Source organism: Rhamphochromis longiceps, linkage group LG13, assembly GCF_057381845.1.
Source record: "Rhamphochromis longiceps isolate RC_006_pf linkage group LG13, R_longiceps_female_GT1.1, whole genome shotgun sequence".
Lineage (NCBI taxonomy): Eukaryota > Metazoa > Chordata > Actinopteri > Cichliformes > Cichlidae > Rhamphochromis > Rhamphochromis longiceps.
This window is the reverse complement of record NC_140569.1, coordinates 3,648,648-3,675,444: the sequence shown is the minus strand read 5'-3', so window position 1 is coordinate 3,675,444 and position 26,797 is coordinate 3,648,648. Positions and strand designations below refer to the sequence as shown.

Here is a 26,797-nt window from a genome sequence, read left to right as displayed (position 1 = left end):
AGACCGGGCTGGTCTGACGGTTTCACTGTGCCATTATGTTATTGTCAGTGCGTATTATGTTTGTTTTTTTGCTGTTTTTGTTTTTTTCATGTGAAAAAAAAGAAAAAAAAAAAGAATTGTTATGTGAATTAAGATCTCCATTGTTTCTAAGGTGCCCAGATGTGACAGACAATATTTAGCAAAAATGCTACAGAAAACAAAATACTTGAAATTCCCTCCTTAATTCTATATGAAATAATTGTATTTATAATGTCTGTTTTTAATTTCATGTAGAATAAGCGCGAGAATACGGTATAGTTGATTTTAAATGCAAAAAGCAAAGCGGGAAAGCATGTGTTATAAATGGCTGTGTGTTTGTGTGTGTGAGCATGTATTCATATCTTTGTGGGGACCAAAGATTGTACGTTTACTATACTTGTGGGGACCAATATCCCAGTTCCCACAAGTGAAAATGTCAAAATGTGGTTTTAGTGTCAGGGTTACAATTGAGTTAGGGTTAGGCATTCATTTTTCATGGTTAGGGTGGGTGGCTAGGGAAAGCGTTATGTCAATTAGATGAATACCCGATGTGTGTGTGTGCTCAGCTACTAGCTAACGTCTGTCTTACCTTCCACAGATGCACAGTGTTTACTCTGTAACCTTCTAATCTGCCTGAAAGATGTCTGACACTGACAATACATCCCCTTGCCCCTGCTGCTCTCTTGTCTGGTTACCATAGTAACCAGTGACGCCATGGAAAGCTCCTATGAATCTGTCCAACAGTTCGGTGTCTGTCTGTGATGGTTTCTTGGCACAGTGCGTCATGGTTTTTCTGGTTTAGTGACATAAGAAAGACCACACACTGACAGATGTTCGTGTGTGTGTGTGTGTGTAGGTGTGCATCGAGACCTACATGTCCAGCTGTCACCAGCGCAGCATCAACACGGCGGTGAGAGCCACGCTGAGCCAGATATTGGGAGACCTGACGCTACAGCTCCGCCACAGACAGGAGGTCACACAATACTTTAATTATATACACACAGATATATTATACAGATGTATACAGTGGGGCAAAAAAGTATTTAGTCAGCCACCGATTGTGCAAGTTCCCCCACCTAAAATGATGACAGAGGTCAGTAATTTGCACCAGAGGTACACTTCAACTGTGAGAGACAGAATGTGAAAAAAAATCCATGAATTCACATGGTAGGATTTGTAAAGAATTTATTCGTAAATCAGGGTGGAAAATAAGTATTTGGTCAATAACAAAAATACAACTCAATACTTTGTAACATAACCTTTGTTGGCAATAACAGAGGTCAAACGTTTACTATAGGTCTTTACCTGGTTTGCACACACAGTAGCTGGTATTTTGGCCCATTCCTCCATGCAGATCTTCTCGAGAGCAGTGATGTTTTGGGGCTGTCGCCGAGCAACACGGACTTTCAACTCCCGCCACAGATTTTCTATGGGGTTGAGGTCTGGAGACTGGCTAGGCCACTCCAGGACTTTCAAATGCTTCTTACGGAGCCACTCCTTTGTTGCCCAGATGGTGTGTTTTGGATCATTGTCACGTTGGAAGACCCAGCCTCGTTTCATCTTCAAAGTTCTCACTGATGGAAGGAGGTTTTGGCTCAAAATCTCACGATACATGGCCCCATTCATTCTGTCCTTAACACGGATCAGTCGTCCTGTCCCCTTGGCAGAAAAACAGCCCCATAGCATGATGTTTCCACCCCCATGCTTCACAGTAGGTATGGTGTTCTTGGGATGCAACTCAGTATTCTTCTTCCTCCAAACACGACGAGTTGAGTTTATACCAAAAAGTTCTACTTTGGTTTCATCTGACCACATGACATTCTCCCAATCCTCTGCTGTATCATCCATGTGCTCTCTGGCAAACTTCAGACGGGCCTGGACATGCACTGGCTTCAGCAGCGGAACACGTCTGGCACTGCGGGATTTGATTCCCTGCCGTTGTAGTGTGTTACTGATGGTGACCTTTGTTACTTTGGTCCCAGCTCTCTGCAGGTCATTCACCAGGTCCCCCCGTGTGGTTCTGGGATCTTTGCTCACCGTTCTCATGATCATTTTGACCCCACGGGATGAGATCTTGCGTGGAGCCCCAGATCGAGGGAGATTATCAGTGGTCTTGTATGTCTTCCATTTTCTGATGATTGCTCCCACAGTTGATTTTTTCACACCAAGCTGCTTGCCTATTGTAGATTCACTCTTCCCAGTCTGGTGCAGGTCTACAATACTTTTCCTGGTGTCCTTCGAAAGCTCTTTGGTCTTGGCCATGGCGGAGTTTGGAGTCTGACTGTTTGAGGCTGTGGACAGGTGTCTTTTATACAGATGATGAGTTCAAACAGGTGCCATTCATACAGGTAACGAGTGGGGGACAGAAAAGCTTCTTACAGAAGACGTTACAGGTCTGTGAGAGCCAGAGATTTTCCTTGTTTGAGGTGACCAAATACTTATTTTCCACCCTGATTTACGAATAAATTCTTTACAAATCCTACCATGTGGATTCATGGATTTTTTTTTCACATTCTGTCTCTCACAGTTGAAGTGTACCTCTGGTGCAAATTACTGACCTCTGTCATCATTTTAAGTGGGGGAACTTGCACAATCGGTGGCTGACTAAATACTTTTTTGCCCCACTGTATGTGCACACATTAACTAGTAGAAAATTACAGGTAGATAAAAGCATAACGTACAGTACCGCATTTGTTTTGACACTGAAGTGACAGTAAGCATGCCTCCTGTGTGTGTTCCTCTCCAGGGTGCAGATGGAGACGAGGTGACTGCACCGCCGCTGCAGAGACGAGGTACATCACTGCCAGGGGTTTCTCTCACCTCTGCAGCTTCCTTTGTCAGCTGTAGGGATTTACTTCTCACCTCCTAATATGTAATATTGCATATGAGCACAGCATTTCACTGCCTAATATCTTACTATGAATGCTGCAGACAGGACCATTGTAGGGTATGAGTGTCCAGCAGAGACTAAATAAAAGCCTTAAGATCACTCTGACCTAACAGGAAGCTCCCTGATTGCCAGTCCCGCTCATGTTCACGCTGAATTGGCCCCTGCAGTACACACAATAAAACGTTTTTGTTCTGGTCAAAGCAGATGGCTGCTCCTCCCTGAGCCTGGTTTTCTTGAAGGTCTCTTCATGTTAAAAGGGAGTTCTTCTTCCCCACTATCACCAAGTGCTTTCTGAATGCTGGACTGGGGACATTATTGCCCATTTTATGAGTGGCATGTGAAAGTTAAAGCATCACTGGTTGGTGGAGGCATAGAGACACTAGTTTGGCCCAGCAATGGTGAAAATGTCCAAGTTTAGTTTCTTGTGTGAGTTCAGCATTAAAGCTTGCGAGCCACTGGTGGCTGTGGGCTCTTTGTCATGTTTAGTGTGCAGCTCCAACTGTTTTGTAGCTGTTATAAAGCCACTGTAATCACCAATCTGCTGGTAGTAAGAAGCAACTTCGGAGAGAGACTGGCAGGGCTGCTTTTATGATACCATAAACAGTCAAATGCACTGTTTCGATAGATGCCTCTGCAGGCAGAGAGCCAAACAGGTTCCAGTGAGGGAACTGATTTATTCTGCTTCTTAGAGGGGAAACTGAGAGAGAGGAAATTGGGAAAGCAATGATTTTTTATCACTTCATGTACATAGTGGCGAATGATAAAGCAGGAACCACAAATTAACCTTTTTATGGTGCGTGTGGGGGGGGGTGGCTTTTTGCAGATATTTCTCCCACCAGCCAAGCTCTGTGTGAAGATGTGGTCACGGTTCTGACCGTTTTCTGTGAAAAGCTGGAGTCAGTGGACAGGTAACGCTGCAGATTCTCATTGACTCACTAATATTCTGTTATATTTCTCTTGTCTCGATATGGAGGTGATAATTCAGTCAGACTGATCCAAACACAGAAACAAAAACACAGATATATGATTTTGGAGCAAAGGATGGGCCGACGTCACTGATAATCACTCTGCTTTCATTAGTGTTTCATCTCCTTTCAGTGTAAGTAATGAGAACAAACATGAAGGCGCCCAGGAAAAGGTTGAAAAACTGCACATAGTTTAGCTGCTGTTTAGCTCATTCGTGTGGTTTCGTTTTAAATGTCAGCTTTACCACATTAAACAGTGTTTGCATGTTTCCTCTGCACTTCCATGGTTTCTTCCTGGAAGCTTCCTAGTTTAATACAGTAACCATTTCTTTATTTTAATCTCCCAGTGATAACCAGCTCCTGCAGCTACTCTACCTGGAGTGCATCCTTTCTATGCTCAGCAGCTGCCCTCCCACAATGCACCTCTTCAGAGGTTTCACAGACCTCGTGTGGTAAGACTCACTGAGTAAAATTTCATCAACTGATCCCTCACTGTTGTCCTAATTGGAGTTGATCGTAGTCCGATGTAATCAATAAAAATCGCTAATGTTCCTCTTCCCAGGAAGCAGCTGTGCCCATCCCTGGTGGCAATCATGGGCAATCCCGTCAATGACAAAACTATTGCTTCCCACCACGGCTACTCAGCGGCATCAGACCGAGACCGCCTCTCAGAGAGACTCAGTTTAGGTAACTGAATTTACTAAAGAATCCGCTGTAGGAGGCGGTCAGTTTGTCTGTTTTTTTGCAACAATTTGAAAGCGAATATCAGTGGAAATTAATCTCTATCAGGAATTCAAGCGCCAAGAAAGGGGGGAAAATCAATACCTAATTACTGATCGCTCATAAACGGAGCCTGATGCAGCTATGAAGATCACGACTGAAGCTAACAGTGTGAAAAGTGTTGGTTTCCACTCACTGCTGCAGGAGTTTAAGGAGACATGAGTTCTTATAGGAGGAAGCTTTCTATCAGCATGATTTCATGGGTTCAGCTTCATGCCCCTCTTTGTTTTGTTCTCCCAGGAATGGGCCAGGAGGTGGACTCCTCCTGCGGAGGACTGTCCGATCAGGGCAGAGGTTCTGGCTGCTCCTCTAGCGCCCCTGCCAGGATTGCACCGGTAGTGCGCACAGTTTGCTACATTGCAGCAGAGCTGGTGCGTCTGGTGAGCTGCGTCGAGTCAATGAAACCGGTGCTCCAGTCGCTCTACCACAGGATCCTCCTCTACCCTCCTCCTCAGCACCGCACCGAGGCCATCCGCATCATGAAGGAGGTGGGACAAAGACATTTCTCTACGTTTATAATATCATTTTTCACTGACAAGCAGCCTTTTGCTAATCTTTATTCAGCAAAGTTTTCACAAGTACCGCCGAGGATCATGCACTCGAAGGGGTCCAGTAACAGTTTGACATTTGGGATAACCTGCCTGCATATGTTTTTAGAACCATGTCAGCAAAAGCTTTAATGCTTTCGTCTGTGGCAGATTCTGGGCAGCCCCCAGCGGCTGTATGACCTCGCCGGTCCCTGCATGGCTGAGCCTGAGACCAGGAAGCGATCATTCTCAAAGAGGAAGTCCCACCTGGACCTGCTCAGACTGTTAGTAACTCTTAACTTTGTTCACTTGGTGTTTGCTCTGTTTCTGAAATTTAACAACCTGAAATCTGTCACCCAGGGATGTTTGTCCGTACTCTTTGTTTTGCTGCACATTGTTTCAATCGTCACTCGGTCCAAATTAAAGTAGAAATCAAAGTAATGTGTTCGCTCACGTCATTTGGCGATCAATCCTATACTGAGCTGTTTGTTTCTGCTTCCCGTGGCAGAGTGATGGATGGGATGACAGAGGCTTGTATGAAAGGAGGCATCGAGGCGTGTTACTCCTCCGTGTCTTGTGCCTGTGCCCTTCTCAGCGCACTGGATGAGCTGTCACAGGGCCGTGGCATCCAGCCTGAGCAGGTATGCAGACAACACACGGAACCACAGCATTAAAGGGCCATTCTGGGGTTTAACGTATTACTTATTTAAGTAGCACTTTTGTGCATGCAAAGGGTTTGGATTTAGTGTTCAGGCCAAAAGAAGGTCTCTATGTCACTGTGTAACCCAGTGATACTTAATGCATTCCTAGCAGTTAGTTTGACAGCCCTCAACCAATGAATGAGCAGCTCTCTCGGTGGCCGTCCATCATTAAAATGTTTGTGGGATTTTGTTAACAAGTGACAGCTCTTGGGTCTCTGAATCAGCATAATATGGGCTCTGGTGTTGATTACGTATAAAACGGTAACATAGCTGCGCTCTCCAGGCTCGGCTTCTCCTCAGACGACTGGACGATCTGAAAGATGGAACCGAGTCGACACGTGAGTCCATGGAGATCAACGAGGCTGACTTCAGGTGGCAGAGACACATCCTGTCCTCAGAGCAGCCTCCGTGGGACCCCAGCTCTTCTTCCTCCAATGTGGCCACCACCGGCACCACTGAGCGTAGCCCTGACATCAGCATCAGGATCACCACGGAAACGGGCCAAACCACCCTGGATTTAGAGGTGGGAGAGCTCGGCCTCGCTGTGGGCCACACCAGTCCGGAGGAGTGTGGAGAGGACGCTCGTCTCCCTTCGCCTTCTTTCTGTGGCGATCAGGAGGAAACCAAACACGAGCCGATCCCTGTGCCCAACCAGGGAGGCCAGAAGGAGGAAGGAGGGGTGCCCACAGGGGAGGTGGAGGGAAGAGGAGAGAAAGAAAGAGGTGGAGGCGGAGAGAGAGGAGGTGCAGTTCCTCCAGATGTGGTGCAAAGGAGTCACGCCCTCGTCTACCCCGACATCACGAACTTCCTGTCTGTGGAATCCAGGTCTCGGTCGCACCACGGAGGAGGGTCACGATACAGCGAGAGCAACTTCAGGTACTGCTGTTTCTCTAGTTGCTGAATTGAAATTATGATAAATAGTAATTAAGTAAAGAAAGAATATATAAATAATAAAAACAATCTCATGCTTCTTCCTGCTGCCCACCAGCATGGAGGAGCAGGACCTGTCACGGACAGAGTTTGACTCGTGCGATCAGTACTCCATGGCTGCCGAGAAAGACTCGGGGCGCTCTGACGTCTCCGACATCGGGTCCGACAACATGTCGCTGGCTGACGAGGACCAGCAGTTGTCCCGCGACTTCCCAGGTCACCGCTCCCTGCGCACTGCCGCCCTGTCCCTCAAACTGCTCCGCAACCAAGAGGCTGACCAGCAAAGCGCCAGACTGTTCGTGCAGTCTCTGGCTGGACAGTTGCCCCGCCTGCTGGGGATGTCCACTGCCACGGAGGTGGACATGTCGCTGCAGAACTTCTCTTCCACCTTCTGCTCTGGACTGCAGGCTGGTGAGTGAGGGGAGAAGGGAGGGAGGTTAGATTTACTGCAGTGGAGTGATTCCTGTACTGCGATCTGCATGAGTTTGCTACTCAAACACACACATATTTGCTCAGGGAGGAGATGGTTCTCCCTGTTTAAGTAAATATATTACACTGCAGGCATGCGCTGGGAATATCAGAGTGCAAAGACAAGACAAATCTCTACTACTGCAAGAACTCAATGACAAGGAGACACGCTAAAAATCAGTTTAAAGAATAACATTTATTGTTTCTTTTTTTCTACAGTAGATGATCTAAATGCTGAGGTTCTCAACATTTTTGTGGTCATGGTTAAATTACATTTTCCAAAGGCCCCTTCCCAGTCCTAACACACCTTTAGTTGGTCTGATTAATAAGATTTCCTCACGCTCACGAACAGCTGCTGTGATTTCACAGCAGTCGTAATGCAGAACATGTCTGCACAGCTGACGGAGGGTGGGTGCTTTGGGGATAAAAACTCTTCAGAAGAAAAATTACGTGGAAATGCCACACTGCCTCGCACACTCCTGGAACATTTATGATATCATGTTTCAGTCTGTCAACCCATCAATCAGGCAAATGAGCCCCATCTCCTTATCCCATCGTCCAATCAGAAGACTGCTGAGATTAGTCTGACTAATGAACACCTTGGCTGCACATTCATTCAACCAATTAGCAGAGTTAGTGACGTCACAATGCACAGGTTCTCATGCTAATGCAGTTTTTTCTGCTCTGTGAGTGGCTCTGTTACTGCATTTTATATTTATTTACATTTCTTTTCATTTTATTTGACCTCAAAGGTGATTATTTTTTGTAACTGAGCGAGGTAATAAAAATCTTGCTTTGTTGGACGCTATTGAGAAGTTCATTCTTTGCTGAATCACTGTTAGTGCAAACAGTCATTTTCTAGCCGTTTGCATAAACAGCTAGCTTTTCCAGCTTTTTAGCTAACACTACTTAGCTTTTAGCTAATGCTAGCTCCTCTATAAGCCTGTTTCCTGTGTCTTGACTGACAGGTCTGTAGCTTCTCACTGTTGAAGGTTCTCCTGAGCTCCTCCATAAATACATGAGATTGAGAAAAGAGTCTTAAAGAGTTTTTTGGACACAAATGCTTTTTTAAATTAATGTACAATATATATGCATTTTCTAAATCACTCTAAATTTGATGATTTAGAAATCAAGACCATTACCTGTGGGGTCGGGGAACTGCCAGAGAACTTCCAGCCTGCCTTGTCTTATTTTTTTCTAATTTCTTTCAAGCCCATCTGTGTTTTTACCTCCTTATAATTAAAACAATAAAAGTTAAAGAAGATGTTTCTGTTCTTCACACCTTCAGAAGTTAACTCTGGTTGTTCCTTCTAATAGATAATAGTGACAGTCGGGGTACCTGAATGGATGCAACGCTCTTTTCTTTGAAGTTTCAGTAAAAATCAGCTGTAGCAGAAAATATTGCATCTCAAATAAACAGCATAACTGTGTAGTGGAAGAAAACATCAAGCTTCAGATGCGGTTTTCTGTATGTGTGCGCTGCTTTGAGGAAACCTGGTAAAATATTCAGGAGCTTAAATGAGTTCACTTTCGGTTTCTGGTGCAGATTGGGCTTCCTCTCTGTGGCGGTGTCCTGTGTGGGTCGTGGGTGTTGTTGTTCTTTCATAAACTCTCTGGTCTTGTTCCATGATTGTTTTTAAAACCTCTAAATGGCTCGAATATGTGATTAAAATCCCCGTAACATTGTTGTGTAATGTTTCTTTTGCAACAGATTTGGCAGGCGGTACTTCAGATTAGTTTTTTGTACTTTTTTATAAGAGCATCAGTTTATTATCAGTACAAATTTCTGTTCTGACTGCGGTGCGGTAACAAAGACCCTCTTGTATGCACAGGTAGCTGACGTCAGGGTTTTGCTGGCATGGATTTTGCTTTTTCCTGTTATTTGTCATCGGTGTGTAGTTTAAATGCAGTACGTTTATTTTCTTACAGTTATTAAAGAAAACTTTTTGCCTTACAGTCATGACATCCATCGCTAAGAGCAGCAAGCCTGCTGGGAGTTTTTACATCAGCAGAGCAAAATTATGACTTAAATGAAATGTTACGCTCAGCTGACTTAATGAAATAGTTTGGACTTTAAATCCCCAGAGCAGGTGTTTGATTAAAACACTTCAGTCGCCTTCAGCCAACAGATTGTATCTCGCTGCCTGCTCTCACCTGCACACTCCCTTTCATTGGCTCTCTCACTGTCTCAGTTTTCTTTCTTTTTCACTTGTGCTGTAGGTGTTATTAATTCATATATAATCCGTCACATTTGACCTCTGAGAACACCGACACGTCCTCTACAGATGTAACTTGTAATCCTAAATCTGTGTCCCTGCAGGCGGCATTCACTCCCCAGGTTTCGAGACAGGCGACACTCTGAGCTGCCAGTCTCTGATGAACGCAGACGGCCTTTACCTGGTGTCTTACTACGCTCTGCTGCTCAATCTCAAACTCTGCTGCTGCGGCTACTACAAGCGGCGAACGCTCACGCCCGTCCTCAGCCTGGTGAGAGCGAGATTCGTTTCCTCTGATCAGTTTTCTCCAGTGTTTAAAGACAAAGATTCAAAGATAAGAAGTAAAACCAAACCAATGCAACTACATCCTGTAGTTTCAAAGAATCCTCTTTGTGCAGCATTGCTTATTTAAAGGTATAGATGTATCTTTGTGTTCCTCTAGCCACACAACCACCCAACTAAATACTGAATCAGCTCTACTTAGACATTTAAGCTACTTCAACTTTATCATCAAAAGTACAAGAAAATAAAAAAAAACTTCCCGCCCTGAATATAACAGCACTGAATTGGATGCAGTCACACTGAATGGGTGGACGTTTGTTCTGTTGTGCAGAAGGAGTTTGTGCGTCTGATCCAGAGCAGCGGCGTCCTCGTGGTTCTGTCTCAGGCCTGGATCGAGGAGCTTTACCACCAGGTGCTGGAGCGCAACCTGCTGGCTGAGTCTGGGTTCTCGGGTTCTTCAGAGGACCACACACTGCCGCTTATCACCATGCTGACAGGTACACACACACACCTGTACAGTTTCTACGTGCTCAGCTAGTCTCCACACACTGGCTCAAAAGGCCTCTCCATAACAAGGGAAAAATATTGATTAAGAGATAAATGAAGCAACAGTATTTATCATGAAAGGTGCAAAAGAGTGTGTGTGTGTCTTAGCCACTGAGAGAGCCCCTTATGCTACACTACACTGTCCAGGTGGCTTCAGATGACTGACAGAGAGCTCCCCCTACAGGCCTCACCAGCTGAGCGCACCGCCCTGCCCTCCTCTGTCCCCAACACTACGCAGCTCCCTCCAAACTACCTCCAGCTCATCCTCAGTCGTACTTGGTGCCCATCATCCAGATTATTATGATCAGTTTAGGTGTAGGACAAAATGACACAGACAGAAAAAACCCAACATAGTATTCACACAGTAGCCCACATAAACCTACCCTTAAATTCAGCTTGTAGTTCACGCCACACCATCAGTTTCATTTTACTTAACAAAAAGTCCCAGTTAAAAATATCTTTTGCTATCCTTGACTGTATCATCTCCAAATAAATTATTTGTTCCTGCAAACAGGGACCTGGCTAAATTCTGGTATTTATAGTAATGCCTATAATTGCTCACATCCTCTCCACGGGCAACTTTTTATCTGTTCAGTTACTGAGCTTTTCTATTAGCAGGGACCTAAAGGCTCTGTATGTTAATCCATAGACCTCCTAAATCTGTGTCTGAGTTTGGATAGTTTCCTCAGGGCTGCCTGCAGCACAAAAGGTAGAGCAGGTCATCTGCTAATTGAAAGGTTGGTGGTTCGAGCCCTTGCTGCTCCAGTCTGCACGGCAGTGTAGAAGATACAGTGAAGATACTGAACCCCAGTTTGCTCAGACAGACTTTGGGATTTATTATATGTAGAGGGTATAAATTCAAATACTTGACATGTTGTGACTTCTCTGTTCCTCGTCTCTTAGACATTGACGGCTTGGGCAGCAGTGCAATCGGAGGTCAGCTGATCAGGAGAGCGTCAAGCCACGCGCCGCTCGGCTGTGAAAAGCCGTGCAGTGACGCTGTGATGGCAGGTCAGTAGCACTTACTGAGAACGTAGTTAACATTTAATTCTCCTCAGTCAGCAGCTCTTCATTCACAGGGTTTTCATGTTTGGATTATATTTCTGGGGAGCTTTACTCGAGTTCGCTGAGCCCGTAATTGCTACTAAAGTGCTGCGCTGGTAATCAGTAGAAACCACAACATTAGCAGAAGTATCTCAGAGCAGAGCTGCATGGTCAAGACATGCAGGTTTTTTAAAGATTTTGTATTTACTGGTGCATTAATGATTGCAAAACATAACAGATGAACATTTGTAAGTTTCATGTCCTGCTGCAGAGTCGGTCTGCAGGAACGTTGATAGGAAACCTGCAGGTTTTAAATATAATCATGCTTCAGTGATGTTGTGTGTTTGGATTTGACCTGCTGTAACTGAAAGAGCAAGAAGCTGCATTGCAAACGAAAGATGAGACAAGCTGGGGAAAAAAGGGTAGCTGGGTAGAAAGAGGGCAGTGAGCACCTGTGCTGTTTCCTGCAGGATTAAGCCAGACTCTAACTGCTGCTGGCTGACTCACCCCTGACATTTATGCTCATCTTGTGTGTTTTGTGTGTGTCACCATTTAAAAAACCGACCCTTTTTTTTTTTGCTCTGTGTTTTTCAGGAGCTGTGTTCTCACGCTTCATCCTCACCGGTGTTTGGAAAAACCTGATCGATGTTCTGTCCACACCGCTGACCGGTCGCATGGCGGGCAGCTCCAAGGGCCTGGCCTTCATCCTGGGGGCAGAGGGGGTCAAAGAGCAGAGCCAGAGGGAGAGAGACACCATCTGCCTGAGTTTAGACGGCCTGCGTAAAGCTGCTGCGCTCAGCTGCGCCCTGGGTGTGTGAAGCATGTTTCATGTGCCTGTATTAATAAGACAAATGCATATCATCTTCTCTCATCCCTGTGGGGGAGGATTTGTGCTCCCTCCCTATAGCACAGGCAAAGGTCAGGATTATTCACTAGACATCTGTCCTACAGCTGGAGCAGATTCTAGGTATGTACAGTATGAACAGTAATTTCTATTAGCAGCTCAGCAGCCACTCAGCACTGTTTTTAATCAGCACGTCCTGTCGCAGCTCACTAAACTCGAGGACTGATTTATTTAGGGGCCTGAAGAAGTGCAGTGTGAAACATGTTGTAAACGCTTAATCCAAATATATCTGTACTGTGGATTCAAATATTACACTTATATCACAGCATGCACACACAGATGTTTTGACTTGGCCAGTGTGATTTCTTCTTCACGTGATTTGTGTCACAGTAGTAATATGTTATAAGATAGGAGATAACATGCTAAAGATACGAAACATTGTGCTAAAATATTTCTACTTCAGATTATTTTCTGCAGCAGTTACAACCTCTCTTTCTTTGTTTGGTATTTAGCTGTAAAACATTTTCCATCACTGGTTTAGCATTAAGACAGTTAGCATAGATAACTTATAAACGTCCTGAGGTTTCAAAGCTTGATGTAATTAAAACTAAATAACAGGGGCCCTAGAGTTGAGCCGTGTGGGACACCGCAGGAAAAAGCAAATGGACACAAAGACTCCGGCACAGACGGTGAAACCTTTGAGATACGGTTCAGTATGAATTTGGTGGAAGAAATACAGAAATAAGGTCTTGATGTAATAAGATAGAACAATGAGCTGCAAGTTATTTGGCCACAACCTTCAGAAGTAGAAAGACTGAACTGAAATGTCTTTGTTTTCTTCTTCCAGTCAGCAGAATAAGCACGAGAGAGCACCGGGGAGGACTTGCTGTCAGATGGCTTTATTGTTCACTTTTAGCCACAGTAACTGTCAGGATGGCAAATGCCCTCACATGACTGCACAAAGGAAGTCAGAGTGAAAAAGGTTCAGACTGTAGAGGCTGTCAGAGGCAGACAAAACGCTGTTAATTCTAATTCTAACATGGAGTTTACTGCCCTCGTGTGAGCTCAGACCCTCTCAGCTCCCGCCACAGCACAGGTCTACTTACACAGAATAATTGAGAACTGAGGGTTTACACAGCTTTTAATTGATATTAAACATGTTTTGGAAGCTTATGGGGTCACAGGGAAATGCAGTCACACTAATGAAAACCGCTTGACACGTGACTTTTTAAGCGATTAAGCACTTTAAACTTTCCCGTTAGAAGTCCTGGACATTCATTGAACCTGAATAGTCGTCTGAACCAAGTGCCAGCGGCCTTGTGGCTGGCCTGCCTTAAAGCTCTGTCCCATGTTTTTAGCTCGGGGATCCTTTCGTTTCCACCTCGGCGTTTGGCTGTCACTGAAAAGGGACACCAGAATAACACCAGTGTGCTGAGTGCAGATTAGTGTTCAAACGTGAACACTGGGCGAAGCTGTCAACCATAAAAATATGAGACACAGGTGCTTCCTTAAAACGCTCCAGTTTTAGGCTCATTTTACATTTCATCTGGTCTCAGTTCATTTTACACACTGAATGCAGCAAAGACGATGACTCTCCTCTCTTGCTGGTCTAACTTTTCTCTTCGTGCTGGAAGTGCAGACTGGAGGCCACGTCATGCCCAGTTTTACTTCATACTTTGACATCGTTTCAACACAGCGTGCACGCCTTTTTGATTTAAGTCATGTCAGTTGTTTCTTCACGTTCTCTTGATAACTTGAGTCCATGAGGGCTTTAAATGATCTTTCTAATAAGCACGTTTAAACCATAGAGGGAGATGAATCTGCTGTTGATCATCTGTACTGTACCATGCTTCAAACGTATACATTTAAATGTAAAAACAGAAATTATCAGTAAAGCATTTACTGGGCATTTCATAGTGCCTAAAAATCCCCTCATGGTACTGTAGGCTTTTAATGTTTCTGCCATACTTTGAGCTTTGACTCGTACTCACACGGGGAAGGTTTTGCTGAGTTCTGATTTTCCTTGTCAGCTTGATTATGTATCACATTAATCAAATTTGACACCAGTGGCAGGTGCCCAATAGCAGCCAGCACCTGTTCGACGCTGTGCAGCTCCTCTGGAGGTTAACTGCGAGTTTTACTTCCAAAATGTTAAATGCAAGTATTACAGAGGATGTCAGGGGAAATGCAGTTTACTTATCAACCGCTGTCAGATGTCTGTGAGTATCACTAGCATTAAAGGGCAGTGGCACATCCCCGGGGCCTGCATGGGAGCAAATCAGATTGAAATTAGTGCAGAAGGACTAATGAATATGAATGAACACATGGCGTACGACCTCCTCTGTGTTTGCAGTTGGCACGTTACAGTTTGTGTGTCTCCAGTTAAAATTTTAAACATGTACAGTGGAAATCCCAGAAATCTGTGAAAATGTCTCATTGGTAGATTCTGAATATGGATGATGGCTGAAATGTTGCATTTTTAATGTGCAGGGATGATGTTTTGTGGATGAATGAAACGGCACGTCTTTACTGTGTGTGTGTGTGTGTGTGTGTGTGTGTGTGTGTGTGTGTGTGTGTGTGTGTGTGTGTGTGTGTGCGTCTGTCAGGTGTGGCTGCCAACTGTGCTTCAGCTTTAGCCCAGATGGCTGCAGCCTCCTGTGTGCAGGAAGAGAAGGAGGAGAAGGAGGTGGGGGAGACGGGAGACGCTATCGCGCAAGGTATTTTCACAGAAACACAAACACACACTTGTTCGGACGTTTGCATGTAACAGACACACAAAAACCTTAAATTTGAATCAAGCTCATCGTCGTCACACACAATCAAGGGGTAAAACCTCAAATTAGTGCTAATTTGTGTTTTCCTAGTTATAAAACCCAGATAAAGGAAATCTTGACCGTTCATAATCATACATACAAAGAACCCACAGTAAACACATTTGTACACTTAATAAGGCCCCACTTATATCTCAACATGAGATATTGAGACTTGTATTAATATTTATTTATTACTTGTATTATTATTTCCTTAAGTACCTTTAACTGAGTATTTTCCATCTTCTGTTTTTGCTTTTGTCTCTTTTTAAAAAAAAGTTATTATTATAAACTTTTTACACTATAAGCAGAAACATTCTGGGCCACCTTGACCTGCAGGAGCTGCTCGGCATGGAAACCCATGCCGTGACGCTCCCAGCACAGAGGAGCTTGGAAGCTGCTGTGTGCCTCAGCACTTCTGCTCTGTAACTTGATGCGTCCTGACCTCCCGGCTGAGCAGCAGGTCAGGACCGTTGATTGTGGAATATCACGGAGGGAAGAACTGACTTGCTGCAGCGGCGGCGTCCAGTTACAGAACCAGGCTGGAGTTCAGTCAGATCTTCAGAACGACCTCTTCTTTCACAAACGTTTGCAAAGACCGACTGCGTGGCTAGGTGCTTAATGTTATGTACCTGTGCCGATGGGAGTAAAAAGCACCCCCCTTTTCCTTCACTAAACCTTGTGTCCTTGACCTTGATGAAATTGTCATGAGTTCAAGGAAAAGAGGGTGTTAGGAATATTGATAAGGGCTCGAGAAAAGAACTGTGTGCTGAGAATCTGAATGACCTGACACTAACCTGCTTAACATGCTGAACTGAAACTACAGTGTGTAAATGTGGACTACAAAACATCGTACGTACTGCACCTTGCTTTGCTAACAGTACGCAGCAGCTGGATTTGCTAAGGAGCTCACGGTGACTGAACGTCACAGTCTTGGGTATTTTTCCAGGTGGCCTTGTGGCATATACATTTGTAGGAGCTTCCCTTTCAAGAAGAAAATATTTAAATGAGTAACATAGACATGATTTACAAAGTCTGAAGCATGCACTTTACTGCAAAATGCTCAACATTTCTTTGCCAAAAACAAAGCTTATGTCTGTTGTGGTTGTGATCAGTGCTTCCAGGAGCGTTTATCTGTTTGGAATAACGGGCCAATTCCTTTTTTCGGCCACAGCCTAAACTTGGAATCATTTCTACTGGAGACAAAAGCAATGATAAAAACAAGATATGGGAACTAGTGACATCTAGTGACAGCTGCTACAAACTGCTGGCAGCATTTACTGGGATGCAACATTAATGTTTATATATTTCCACAACCTGAGAGTGGAGTTTTGTTAAAGCTCATCTCAAATCAGTTCAAGCACAATGTTCAGGGCGTCTGTGATATTTAAAATACACTTTACTCTGTGTGTGTGTGTGTGTGTGTGTGTGTGTGTGTGTGTGTGTGTGTGTGTGTGTGTGTGTGTGTGTGTGTGTGTGTGTGTGTGTGTGTGTGTGTGTGTGTCTCCCTCCAGTGAAACAGCGTGTTGAGCAGCGTCTGGAGCAGATCGGCCGTCCTCAGGGAGTTCGCCTCCACACAGCTCATGTGTTGTGCATGGACGCCATCCTGAACGTTGGCCTGGAGATGGGCAGCCACAACCATGACTGCTGGCCTCATGTGTTCAGGTACGTTTGTTTATCCTGTAAAATATACTTCATATATTATATATATCAAGCTTGGAAATGGTAGTATGTGAAGCTATAGTGGTTCATAAGGGATGAAACTTCAAAAATATGTTCTAGAACTTCAAATCACTTTCAGGGTGACAGAGTACATCAGCTCACTGGAGCACACCCACTTCAGTGACGGCTCTGCCCAGCCGTCCTCTCTGACCACAATCACCCAGCAGAGCCAGCAGATGGCTGGCATCGACCTCGGGCTGGAGTTGAGCTGCGAACCCAGCCCCGAGGCCTCGGACCTGAGCCTGAGCCAGCCGGTCATCCAGCCGCTTTCCATCCAGGAGCTGCTGAAGGAGAGCGGCAGAGGGGGCCGAGGCCTGGACCTGAAGAGCGGCAGCCTGATGACCGGCACCAGCGCCGCCAAGGCCGTGTGCACGCTGTCAACACAGGCCGACAGGTAGAGACTGAACAAATACCACAGCAACATGATAGACTGGATGGCAATCCAGACACTTTCTACATGTGATGTTCCAGGTGTTGCACCAGTGCTGTTAGTTGTGTTTTGATTTTGTTTTATTAAAACCCAATAACTGCACGTGCTCCAAGTTTAAGAAACAGTAAATGAGAAATTCAGCGATTAGATTTCCTTTGACAGTCGGATCAGAGTGGCCCCTGTCCGTATCCTGGTGGTAGTCATTATTTCAGAGAGTCGCTGCACTGAGGTGCAACTTCAGAGACGTGGATACTGAGTTGCTTTATGTTTTTTATATCTTTTTCATTTTATAGGTATTTAATCTTGCTAAAGACTAACAGAAGAGGGGTTCAGTTTTATTTATACTTGCACTCTGACAGCGTTGAAAAGACTCAGTTCTCTCTTTTGTCCACTTTAACTCTGATGAGGTCACAGTTATCTTTCAGACTCTCAGATCTTTCCTGCCGTGCTTTCTGCAGACATCACATCCTGACAAGAGGAAATAAAGTAATGTACGCGATGAAAGGCAAAACAAGAGAATTATGTGGTGCAATATTCATTTTATCTCTATTATTTAATTTTAATTATTGTTAGAAATTAAACTATGATGAACTGCGCAGCCATAACTAATAAGGCTGACCTCTAAAAGCTCGGCCATAATGTCACCACGGGCAACAAGACGGTGGAAATAGAAGCAGACTAACAAGTTTCACAGTGGGTTTAGTTTCTAACTGAAGTGCAGCAGCTGTGTTAGCACCGTGTTCCATTAACAGCCAGCATGACCGAGGCTCTTAATGACTTTATCTTCCAAATCCACGTTTCACCGACATTTGGTGCTCAGCAAGTGTTCCCGAGGTTGGTTTCATAGCCAAAAGATGGCAGTAGTGGAGCTACTGCTGTGTGTGTGTGTGTGTGTGTGTGTGTGTGTGTGTGTGTGTGTGTGTGTGTGTGTGTGTGTGCTATGACACACTTTCTTTGATGAGTCATTTGGTATTTGGGCCCTAAATGTAAAAGTGAGAACATTGTTTTGTGCTTGTTGTTACTGGACCGACACTCAGGATTAGAGTGAGACTGATGTCCTCACACGTGTACAAACATGTATGCATATGTGCGCGTGCCACTTGTTACGGCTCGCACACGGCCGCAGTAACTGTGGACTTGTTTGCGTGTTCATTCCAAGGATCATCTCTTACATAACCAGTTATCTGGGCTGCTTTTAGGAGCGTATATTAAAAAAAAATTCCCCCTGATCTTTTGGAACAGATGGACTGAACACATTTACAAGCTCAAAGTGGCGACAACCATAGTAAATACTGCTGCACAGGGGTGGCCTATATGTGCTTAGAGGGCAGTGAACAGGGAGGCTTTGCAAGTATTTCAGTGTAGGATGTAAACTTGCATGGCAGCGTTGCTTTTGCACTGTAGACGTTCATGTGAGTGTATGAAATGCTTTCTGTGTGTTTCAGGTTATTTGAAGAAGGGGCCACCAAACTAAACCTGGTTGGTCTGGTTGGTTTCCTGCAGCAGCTCAGAAAAGCTTCTCAGTCTCAGCTGTTTGACTCTCCCACCGAGACTGGAGACTATTCACTGGCAATGCCAGGTACACACTTTGCATTCATTCAGTGCACATTATATTGACTGGCTGACTTTACTCTGACATCAAAACACACACACACACACACACATAATGCTTCAGTAAATGCATGTGAGCACTCTGGGCAAAAGGCCCCACCCCACCCCTTACTCCATGCATGGGCTGACCATAGACTGTATAAAAAAGATGGACATACTCAAGGAGATGCCACCAATTGGTTTTGGGCTCTACGTTCTGAAACGTGACGAGCTGCCGTCACGTAGTATCTGGATAAAAGGCTGGGATGCTAAGCTATCAGCCAATAATTGCATTAGATTGGTTAGCAAGCTGCATCCATAAAGTGTACAGGTGCATCACACAGACACAAATACCTGCTCACTGATTAAAGTAACAGATTTTTTAAAAATCATTATTACATTTTAATCATCAAACTGGAGTTTTTTGGATGGGCTGCGTGAGAGCAATTATTCTTTGTCAGATATTTGCATTCAGAAATCTTTCAGAAGGCACCAGGAGCGTGAGTGCAGAGGTGCAGATGAGTGACCCAGTGAAACATGTTCAACAGTCGAAACTGTGTTTGCTTTAATAGCAGGTGAAATTGGCCAAGTTAAAAACTGGCTTCTCTTCACAAAGATTTTGGCTTCACTTCAACACAAATAAACCACAGACATCCATTTTTATTTAATAGCTACATTTTCTGCTTTTATTAAACACACCTAAAACAAATTCTGTTACATTTATTTAATTATTGACACACTTTTTTCAGACACACAAAAGAAAATTATCCAAAAAAACCCCATAGAATTTGCATCCTTTAAACATCCTCGGTCCCTTCCTGTGCCCTTCTCGATCTCAGGCCTTGGCCACTGACCCAAGGGTCTGCATAATTGTGAACCATGCTGGGCATACCTTGTTCTCTTTCTTAATTAGTTTCCCTCGTGTGGTTAATTAAAGATGAAGTACAGACAGGAGTAAAGCTCCGAGGCCTTTTTTGTGTCCTCTGCGTGTCTGTAGGAGAAGCCAAGTCAACGTTGGACCGGCGCAGCGCCCTCCATCTCTTTCGTCTGGGTGAGGCCATGCTGCGAATCGTCCGGAATAAGAACCGACCCCTTCTCCACATGATGAGGGCCTGGAGCGTGGTGGCGCCTCATCTGGTGGAGGTAGGATATTACCACCTTGTAAACAGTGTTTTATTTCTCTCCTTCTGTTAACTTCTCAACCTCTCAGTTGCGCAGTTGTGTAACTACAGAAGTTCTAATTGCTGCTCTCACACGAGTTGGAACTACAGACAAAGTCAACGTGTTTAAAAGACAAACAAAGCCAACAGTTTATCCACATGTGAAATATGGGTTAATCAATCTTCTCCTTTTATGGAGATTTACTTCACAGCAGCAGCATCGCAGTAGTTCAGGCAGGTCTCAGTCTTCTGAGTTTGGGTCTTACTGCACCTCAGGCTGCCTACATGCCTGCCTGTGTATCTCCAAGCCACTTTGCAACCCACCTCCAGCCCAGCTCCTCCTTTTAAGACAGGGGTCTCGAACTCCAGGCCTTAAAAGCCGGTGTCCTGCAGGTTTTAGATCTCACCCTGGGTCAACACACCTGAATCAAGTGATTAGTTCATTACCAGGCCTCTGGAGAACTCAAGACATGTTGAGGAGGTCATTTAGCCATTTAAATCAGCTGTGTTGGATCAAAGACACATCTAAAACCTGCAAGACACTGGCCCTCGAGGCCTGGAGCTCAAGACCCCTGTTTAAAGGTGTCTCTAACCTGATCAGTGTCAAATCTGTTATCACTAATGTCTGCTTGTTCCGTGCTGTGTCTTACTGCTGCTGTTATTCTTTCTATGTATGCACATGGAAGAGTGAAGGGCTCCCAGAAAACTGTGACTGCACACAGAAATGAATCTTCTTTGGATTGTAGCGGCTCTGAAATGAAGTTGTGTAACATCTGTGTAGACCACCTTCTATCTCGCACAGTGGTTTTCCTTTTTTTTAGCTCGGTACACTTCAGGCACTGAGAGAATAAAAGCTTTGATCTGAGGCTCTTTAAACACAAAGTTTTTGTCGTCATCACAGGCTGCGTGTCACAAAGAGCGCCACGTATCCCAGAAGGCCGTTTCCTTTATCCACGATGTTCTCACAGAGGTGCTGACGAGCTGGGCGGAGCTTCCACACTTCCACTTTAACGAGGCACTGTTCAGGCCTTTCGAGCACATCATGCAGCTGGAGCTCTGCGACGAGGACGTTCAGGACCAGGTGGAGTCGGATCTCAGTTCCTCAAAACAACCAAATCAGCCAGCGTTGTTCCGGGCTGTGCGTTCAGTTTGCCAAACAGTTTTTCTTGGGTTTGTCTCCCTGCAGGTAATAACATCGATTGGAGAGCTGGTGGAGATGTGCTCTCCTCAGATCCTGTCAGGGTGGAGGCCTCTGTTCAGCGCCCTCAGGACGGTGCACGGTAGCAAGACTGACACCAAAGACTACCTGCTGGGTGAATACTCCATGGGTATGTCTAACAAACTTTTTTCCAAAGTTTATCAGCAGAAAGATTTTTACTGTAAATCTGAGTTTCCTGCTCTCGTCTTATTGTCTTCCTCCAGGGAAGTCTCAGGCGCCGGTGTTCGACGTCTTTGAGGCGTTCATAAACACAGACAACATCCAAGTTTTTGCCAACGCTGCCACAGACTACATCATGTGTCTCATGAAGTTTGTCAAAGGATTAGGTTTGTCTCACTAATGTGTGCGTGCTATTTTTCATTTCAAGATATTACTTTTCAAGCCTTTTTGGGATTTTACTTTTCCCGGGATCAGGCTATGTATTTATCTCTTTATTAGAAGCTCATAACATGCAAGTACATTTTGTATTTATGTCACAGTTTAATACATCAGGAGAGCGGATTTATGCATCTGCAGATGCTGAGTGCTTCAGTTTTCTGCAGAAATTTAAGATTTGAGAATTTATGTTGATATGTGCTATTATTATTTCTTTTATTTATCAAAAAAGGCCAAATGCACAAATGCACGGGAAGTACTCATGCATAAATATGTTCCTGTACATCATTAAAATGTTTTACAAAAAAGCACCAAGAGGACACACAAGACACAAAAGCTACTTTTATGTTTTTAAAATCCCAGTTATTCATAATTCCTAAACAATGACTGGGAAGCAATTTTTCTTTTAGAAAGATACTTCATGGTTTTTAGAAAAATCGTCACCATCAAAAGCTTTAAAACCTCACAGAAGGAGAAAGGAGCAAACACGGGGCTGATGACAGTGAGTGGGAGGCGAGCAGCGAGTCAGTGACAAAAACAAGAAAACAGCACCGCAGAAAAAGCGATCCTGTGTTTCTCAGAGACACGTTCTCTCTGAATGACTCGAAACAACTACAGTGTCATCCAAGTGTTTTTTAAAGCTGACCTTTCAAACTCCGGAGAACTTTTATGCTTTTCCGTGCAGGAGAGGTGGACTACAAAGAGATTGGCGACTGCGTTCACGCGTCAGGTTACAGCTCCACAGACCTCTGCCTGCCTGCTCTCGACTACCTCCGCAAATGCTCGCAGGTGGAAGCTCCACAGATATAAAGTGAGAGCATATTTTTAAGATTTTTCGCTATTATAAAAAAGAAACCGTGTTTTGCATTTGATTGACAGCTGCTGGCAAAGATTTACAAGATGCCGTCTAAGCCGGTGTTCCTGGGTGCGCGGCTCGCCAGCCTGCCGATGAGATCGCAGGAACGCTCGATCAGCAGCGAGGACGGCATGGACTGTGTCCTCCAGGAGTTCGATGACGACACAGGTTTCGCTTTGCTCCTCTCTGTGCTTCACGGTCTTTGTCTAAGACTCCTCCTCCTTTCTCTCTCGTCAGTGCATTTTTGTTGTCTCATGTCCTGCAGGTCTGATCCAGGTGTGGATTTTGTTACTGGAGCAGCTCACTGCAGCCGTGTCAAACTGCCCTCGACAGCACCAGCCTCCAACGCTGGAGCTGCTCTTCACTTTGCTCAGAGAAGTCACCGCAGTGCCAGGTGATAAACTTAAACACAATCCAAAGAAGAAGAAGACAAACCCTACAAACAGCCGGGATGTAACCTGATCTCGCCTCTCCAGGTCCAGGGTTTGGCATCTTCGCTGTCATCCAGCTGCTGCTTCCTGTGATGTCACTGTGGCTGCAGCGTAGCCACGGTGACCACTCTTATTGGGATGTGGCGGCAGCGAATTTCAAACACGCAATCGGCCTATCCTGTGAGCTGGTGGTGGAGCACGTCAACAGTTTCATACACTCAGGTTGGTGGTGTGCGTTTCCCTCTGTGACCTCGCGCGTTTCGTCTTCTTTAATCGTCTTCAAGCTAAGAGCAAAGCATTCTGGGAACTTTGCATTTCTAAGCTTTCATGTAAATATTCACTGAAAGATTTGACCCGTGGTGCATTAGCACAGTCAGGTGCGCTGTCACAGATCTGATGGACTGTTATTGTTTCTCTGGCGTATAATGTGCTTGTTCTCTGAAGTGAAATGGAGCAGAAGTGATACCGTGTTGTTCCACTGTCCTCCTCTTTAGTCAGATTAAACTGCACCCCCACCCTGTGTGCTCACAGGCTCTGTTGTGGTGTTTGTGTGTGTGTGTGTGTGTGCACGTGTGTGTGTTTCTGCCGTCACTTCCTGCAGATATTGGTTACGAGTCACTGATCAACCAGATGCTGAAGGACCTCTTCAAGCTGCTGGTGGCTTGCGTGTCTGAACCTGCAGAGACCATCTCCAGAGTGGGCTGTTCCTGCATCAGGTGACCACACATCTGGCAGTTACACACCTGTCGCCACAGTGAAATCAAGTGTGAAACCTCTTTTCAATTCAGGTTGTCTTTCTCTGTTTTGGGTGGATTGTTGGCTGAGTGAGCGCTTCAGTGGTGGACGCTCGTCCTAAACAAGGATGACGTTTCTAAAAATGAGGTGCAGCTAGAAGAAAGGTGGACGATTCGTGGAACTATTTTTAAATCCTGGTAGAACTGCAACCACATAAGCTAGCGCAATCATTTTATTGCATTTGGAACCAGATGAGTTGTACTTACATCACATGCATTCAGCTTGTCCCAGCTCGTGGTTTCCTTCCACATATGGCTCTGCGGATTATCGCATGTCCGCCATTACCATTGAAAACCGGAAGTGACGCCTTTTTTGTGGGAGATGTAGTTTCTATCAGGGCCTTTCAAAGGTTTCCTGGTGTTTTTCAAAGTCGTGTTTGACTTTATGCCTTTCTGTGTCGTTTCTGGGAGGCTTAGAACTTAAATTTCACTGTTGGAAATCGTTTATTTTGAAGCACATGCTGTTTCTTTGCAAATTTTGCACAATAATGCAGCAGGCCAGTGTTTTTTAAATCCTGCCTCTACTCCTGTGACGATGTCTACACCGTCTCTGGGGCATGCCACCCTGTTTGTTTTGTTTTGTTAGGGCACTTTTGCACATGCAACACCTGCCATACACGAGACAACTGCTTTACATCACTGATACAGACTCACACACAGTTTTGTACGCTTTCCAAGGTTGTGTGAGGAAATCGATAGTGGCTCTTTTCTTCTCATTATTATTGTTTTTCATCTGTCAGTGTTCGAGCCGACTTACTCTACTTTTATCTTCACATTTACTCAAATCCTCGAGGTTTCCATACTAATCACAAATATGACGTTTTTACAGACTCACACATTTGGACTTGTGTGAGTCTCTCTCGTTTTATGTCTTGATTACGCAGAAACAAACATAAAAGGTTTGCAAACTTTCAAGGACTGCATTAGACACTAAGACTTTGTTAGTTTTGCTACTCGAGCGGTTTATTCGCAGCAACAGAATTGTCAAATCAAACAATGTCAGGTGTGTTTTGTAGCACTTTAGAAATTGATTTAAAAGGTATTAAAAGATATAGCTTAGTTTATTTTCTGTGTGATCAGTCCACGGTTGTTCTGCGTCTCTCTCCAGGTACGTGTTGGTCACAGTGGGTCCAGTGTTCACAGAAGAAATGTGGAGGTTGGCCTGCTGCGCTCTGCAGGACGCGTTCTCTGCCACGTTAGAGCCGGTCAAGGTACGTGATGAAATGCAGATGTCAGGTGGTACAGCACCTGGATACAAGTGACCTGGACAGCCCGCTGCAGTAAACCACATAATCCATCCCCAGTTTGAAGCCGCTTGTCCAGACAGAAGTAATCTGAAAGCAGTTAATACCATCACAGTGCTGGGATTCCAATAACCCCATTTAACCTGCGGTGTGCATTATATACTCGCCATCACAGTCCTGCAGCTGTGAGCGATCACTCTTTGTCTCCTCGCAGCAGGAAGGAAACTGCTCTCCTTTCCTTTTTGGTGTCAACCATCCTTGACTGAGAGGTTCAGTTAGATATTATCTGGTTTTTGGATTCTGCAGCTCTTTTGTCTGAATTACCTCAAATGTAGTGTTTTATTTGGATCCGTCACTTGTAGCTGTTCTTCTTTATCAGTACCGCACAGTGAGGCACCATTCAAACCACAATCGTTCCCAGCTTTCATGGATGAATATAGTCAGAACTGATTTCTTTCTAAATGTTCTTTTATTTTCTTTTTAAGACTAATTTTACTTATAATTAGAATTAAGTACAGTGTGGCTTTTATGTGCAATATAAATCCTTTTTTTAAGCGTTGACTTCTGCGAACGAAACCTAATCCTTATCGATCTCATGCTGGGGCTCGGTGCAGCGCCTTGGTTCATCTTCTGTCTGAAATCAGCTGATTTAGCTTCCTTCCTCTTACCTTTAAGTCGTCTTTCTCCTGCGGGTGAGTGAGGCTGCTGCTCTCAGAGCCACAGCTTTGGACCTGAGCTCACCACATTAGTGATTTCTGTGCTTCTTTACACATCGAGCTGAGTGTGAGACTGGGTGTTTGGACCAGTCTAAACCTGAGGTTTTTGCTTTCAGTGATTACTCGTACCTGCACTGATCTTATTATTTGAAACGTTTAAATATCAGGTAGAAATATGACAGAGAATAATGGTTCCTTTTTAACAGTCTTTTCTGTTTCACTTTCTAATAATGCAACATGTCTCTGCTCGTTCTAGCTTCTATTATTGATACGAGTTCCCTTTGTTGGAACGATATGGCTTCTTTCACCTGCTCAGTAGGCGCTCCTTGAGTCATAGCAGTCCTGTTTGGTCTGTGTAGTCTACGTCATCTCTCCAAAAATAGCCAGTGCGCAAAACTAAACAGAAGAAGAATCGACTGAAAGCTGAATGCGAGCTCGATGTTTGTCTCACAATCAGTTTCCTCCTTTCGCTCATTAAATGTTCTACCAGAACATGCAGTGGTCTGTTTGAGACGATCTGCCAGCCCGCTCAGCTTTAATGAAAAATTTGTGTTAATTTGTTGACGATGGTTCAGTACCTGCTGAGTGCATGTGTGAGCCTGCAGATTTAGAGCCTCAGCGGGGAGCCGACTCCTGCTGTTCCCTTTCACTTACCAAGGGAACCGCCGCTAACCCAGAGTGTGCGTGAGTGTTCAGCAGAGGTGACATGGACGAGCACTTTGTTATTGGATGTCGTGTTCCTGCAGTTCTGAGCCAGCTGCCTGCCTGACATCTGCTAAGCAGCTTTAAAGATTAGAGCCACATCTGTCTGTGTGTGCGTGCGAGCCTGTATTCATATCTTTGTGGAGACTAAAAATGGAAATTTACTATATTTATGGGGACCAAAATCCTGGTCCCCAAAAGTTTTAAAGCCATTTATGAGACTCAAAATGTGTTTTTAGTGACAGAGTTACAGTTAGGTTGTGGTTAGGTTAGGGTAAGGGGCTAAGGAAAGCATTATGTCATTTAGATGTCCCCAAAAGATATCAATACCCGACGTGTGTGTGTGTGTGTGTGTGTGTGTGTGTGTGTCAGTCAGGCTGAGATGGTGTGGAGTGGATATACTGGACAAAGGTTGTTGAATGTTCCAAACAGGAGGAAAAGAAAAAGTCATGAGGGAAGATTCAGGGATGCAGTGACGGAGGACATGCAGAGGGTTGGTGTGACAGGGGAGGATGCTGGAGGGGGAGATGGAGGCAG

At 44.7% G+C, this 26,797-nt stretch overlaps 1 protein-coding gene across 1 annotated transcript in view; it reads left to right on the top strand.

Annotated features, from left to right (window-relative positions):
• The window catches only part of arfgef3 (ARFGEF family member 3), a 54,632-nt gene that overhangs the window by 13,951 nt on the left and 13,884 nt on the right, over positions 1-26,797 (top strand). The window contains exons 6-33 of the mRNA XM_085427594.1: positions 875-991; positions 2,765-2,810; positions 3,732-3,816; positions 4,221-4,325; positions 4,436-4,560; positions 4,894-5,141; positions 5,352-5,464; positions 5,689-5,821; positions 6,165-6,757; positions 6,870-7,222; positions 9,600-9,766; positions 10,109-10,274; positions 11,227-11,334; positions 11,962-12,177; positions 14,818-14,928; positions 16,536-16,686; positions 16,823-17,137; positions 18,619-18,752; positions 19,761-19,906; positions 20,825-21,004; positions 21,110-21,251; positions 21,346-21,468; positions 22,203-22,306; positions 22,397-22,541; positions 22,639-22,767; positions 22,850-23,026; positions 23,406-23,520; positions 24,707-24,809. Of these exons, the coding sequence (XP_085283720.1) occupies positions 875-991; positions 2,765-2,810; positions 3,732-3,816; positions 4,221-4,325; positions 4,436-4,560; positions 4,894-5,141; positions 5,352-5,464; positions 5,689-5,821; positions 6,165-6,757; positions 6,870-7,222; positions 9,600-9,766; positions 10,109-10,274; positions 11,227-11,334; positions 11,962-12,177; positions 14,818-14,928; positions 16,536-16,686; positions 16,823-17,137; positions 18,619-18,752; positions 19,761-19,906; positions 20,825-21,004; positions 21,110-21,251; positions 21,346-21,468; positions 22,203-22,306; positions 22,397-22,541; positions 22,639-22,767; positions 22,850-23,026; positions 23,406-23,520; positions 24,707-24,809 (4,650 nt within the window). The remainder of the gene's footprint in view (positions 1-874; positions 992-2,764; positions 2,811-3,731; positions 3,817-4,220; positions 4,326-4,435; positions 4,561-4,893; positions 5,142-5,351; positions 5,465-5,688; positions 5,822-6,164; positions 6,758-6,869; positions 7,223-9,599; positions 9,767-10,108; positions 10,275-11,226; positions 11,335-11,961; positions 12,178-14,817; positions 14,929-16,535; positions 16,687-16,822; positions 17,138-18,618; positions 18,753-19,760; positions 19,907-20,824; positions 21,005-21,109; positions 21,252-21,345; positions 21,469-22,202; positions 22,307-22,396; positions 22,542-22,638; positions 22,768-22,849; positions 23,027-23,405; positions 23,521-24,706; positions 24,810-26,797) is intronic.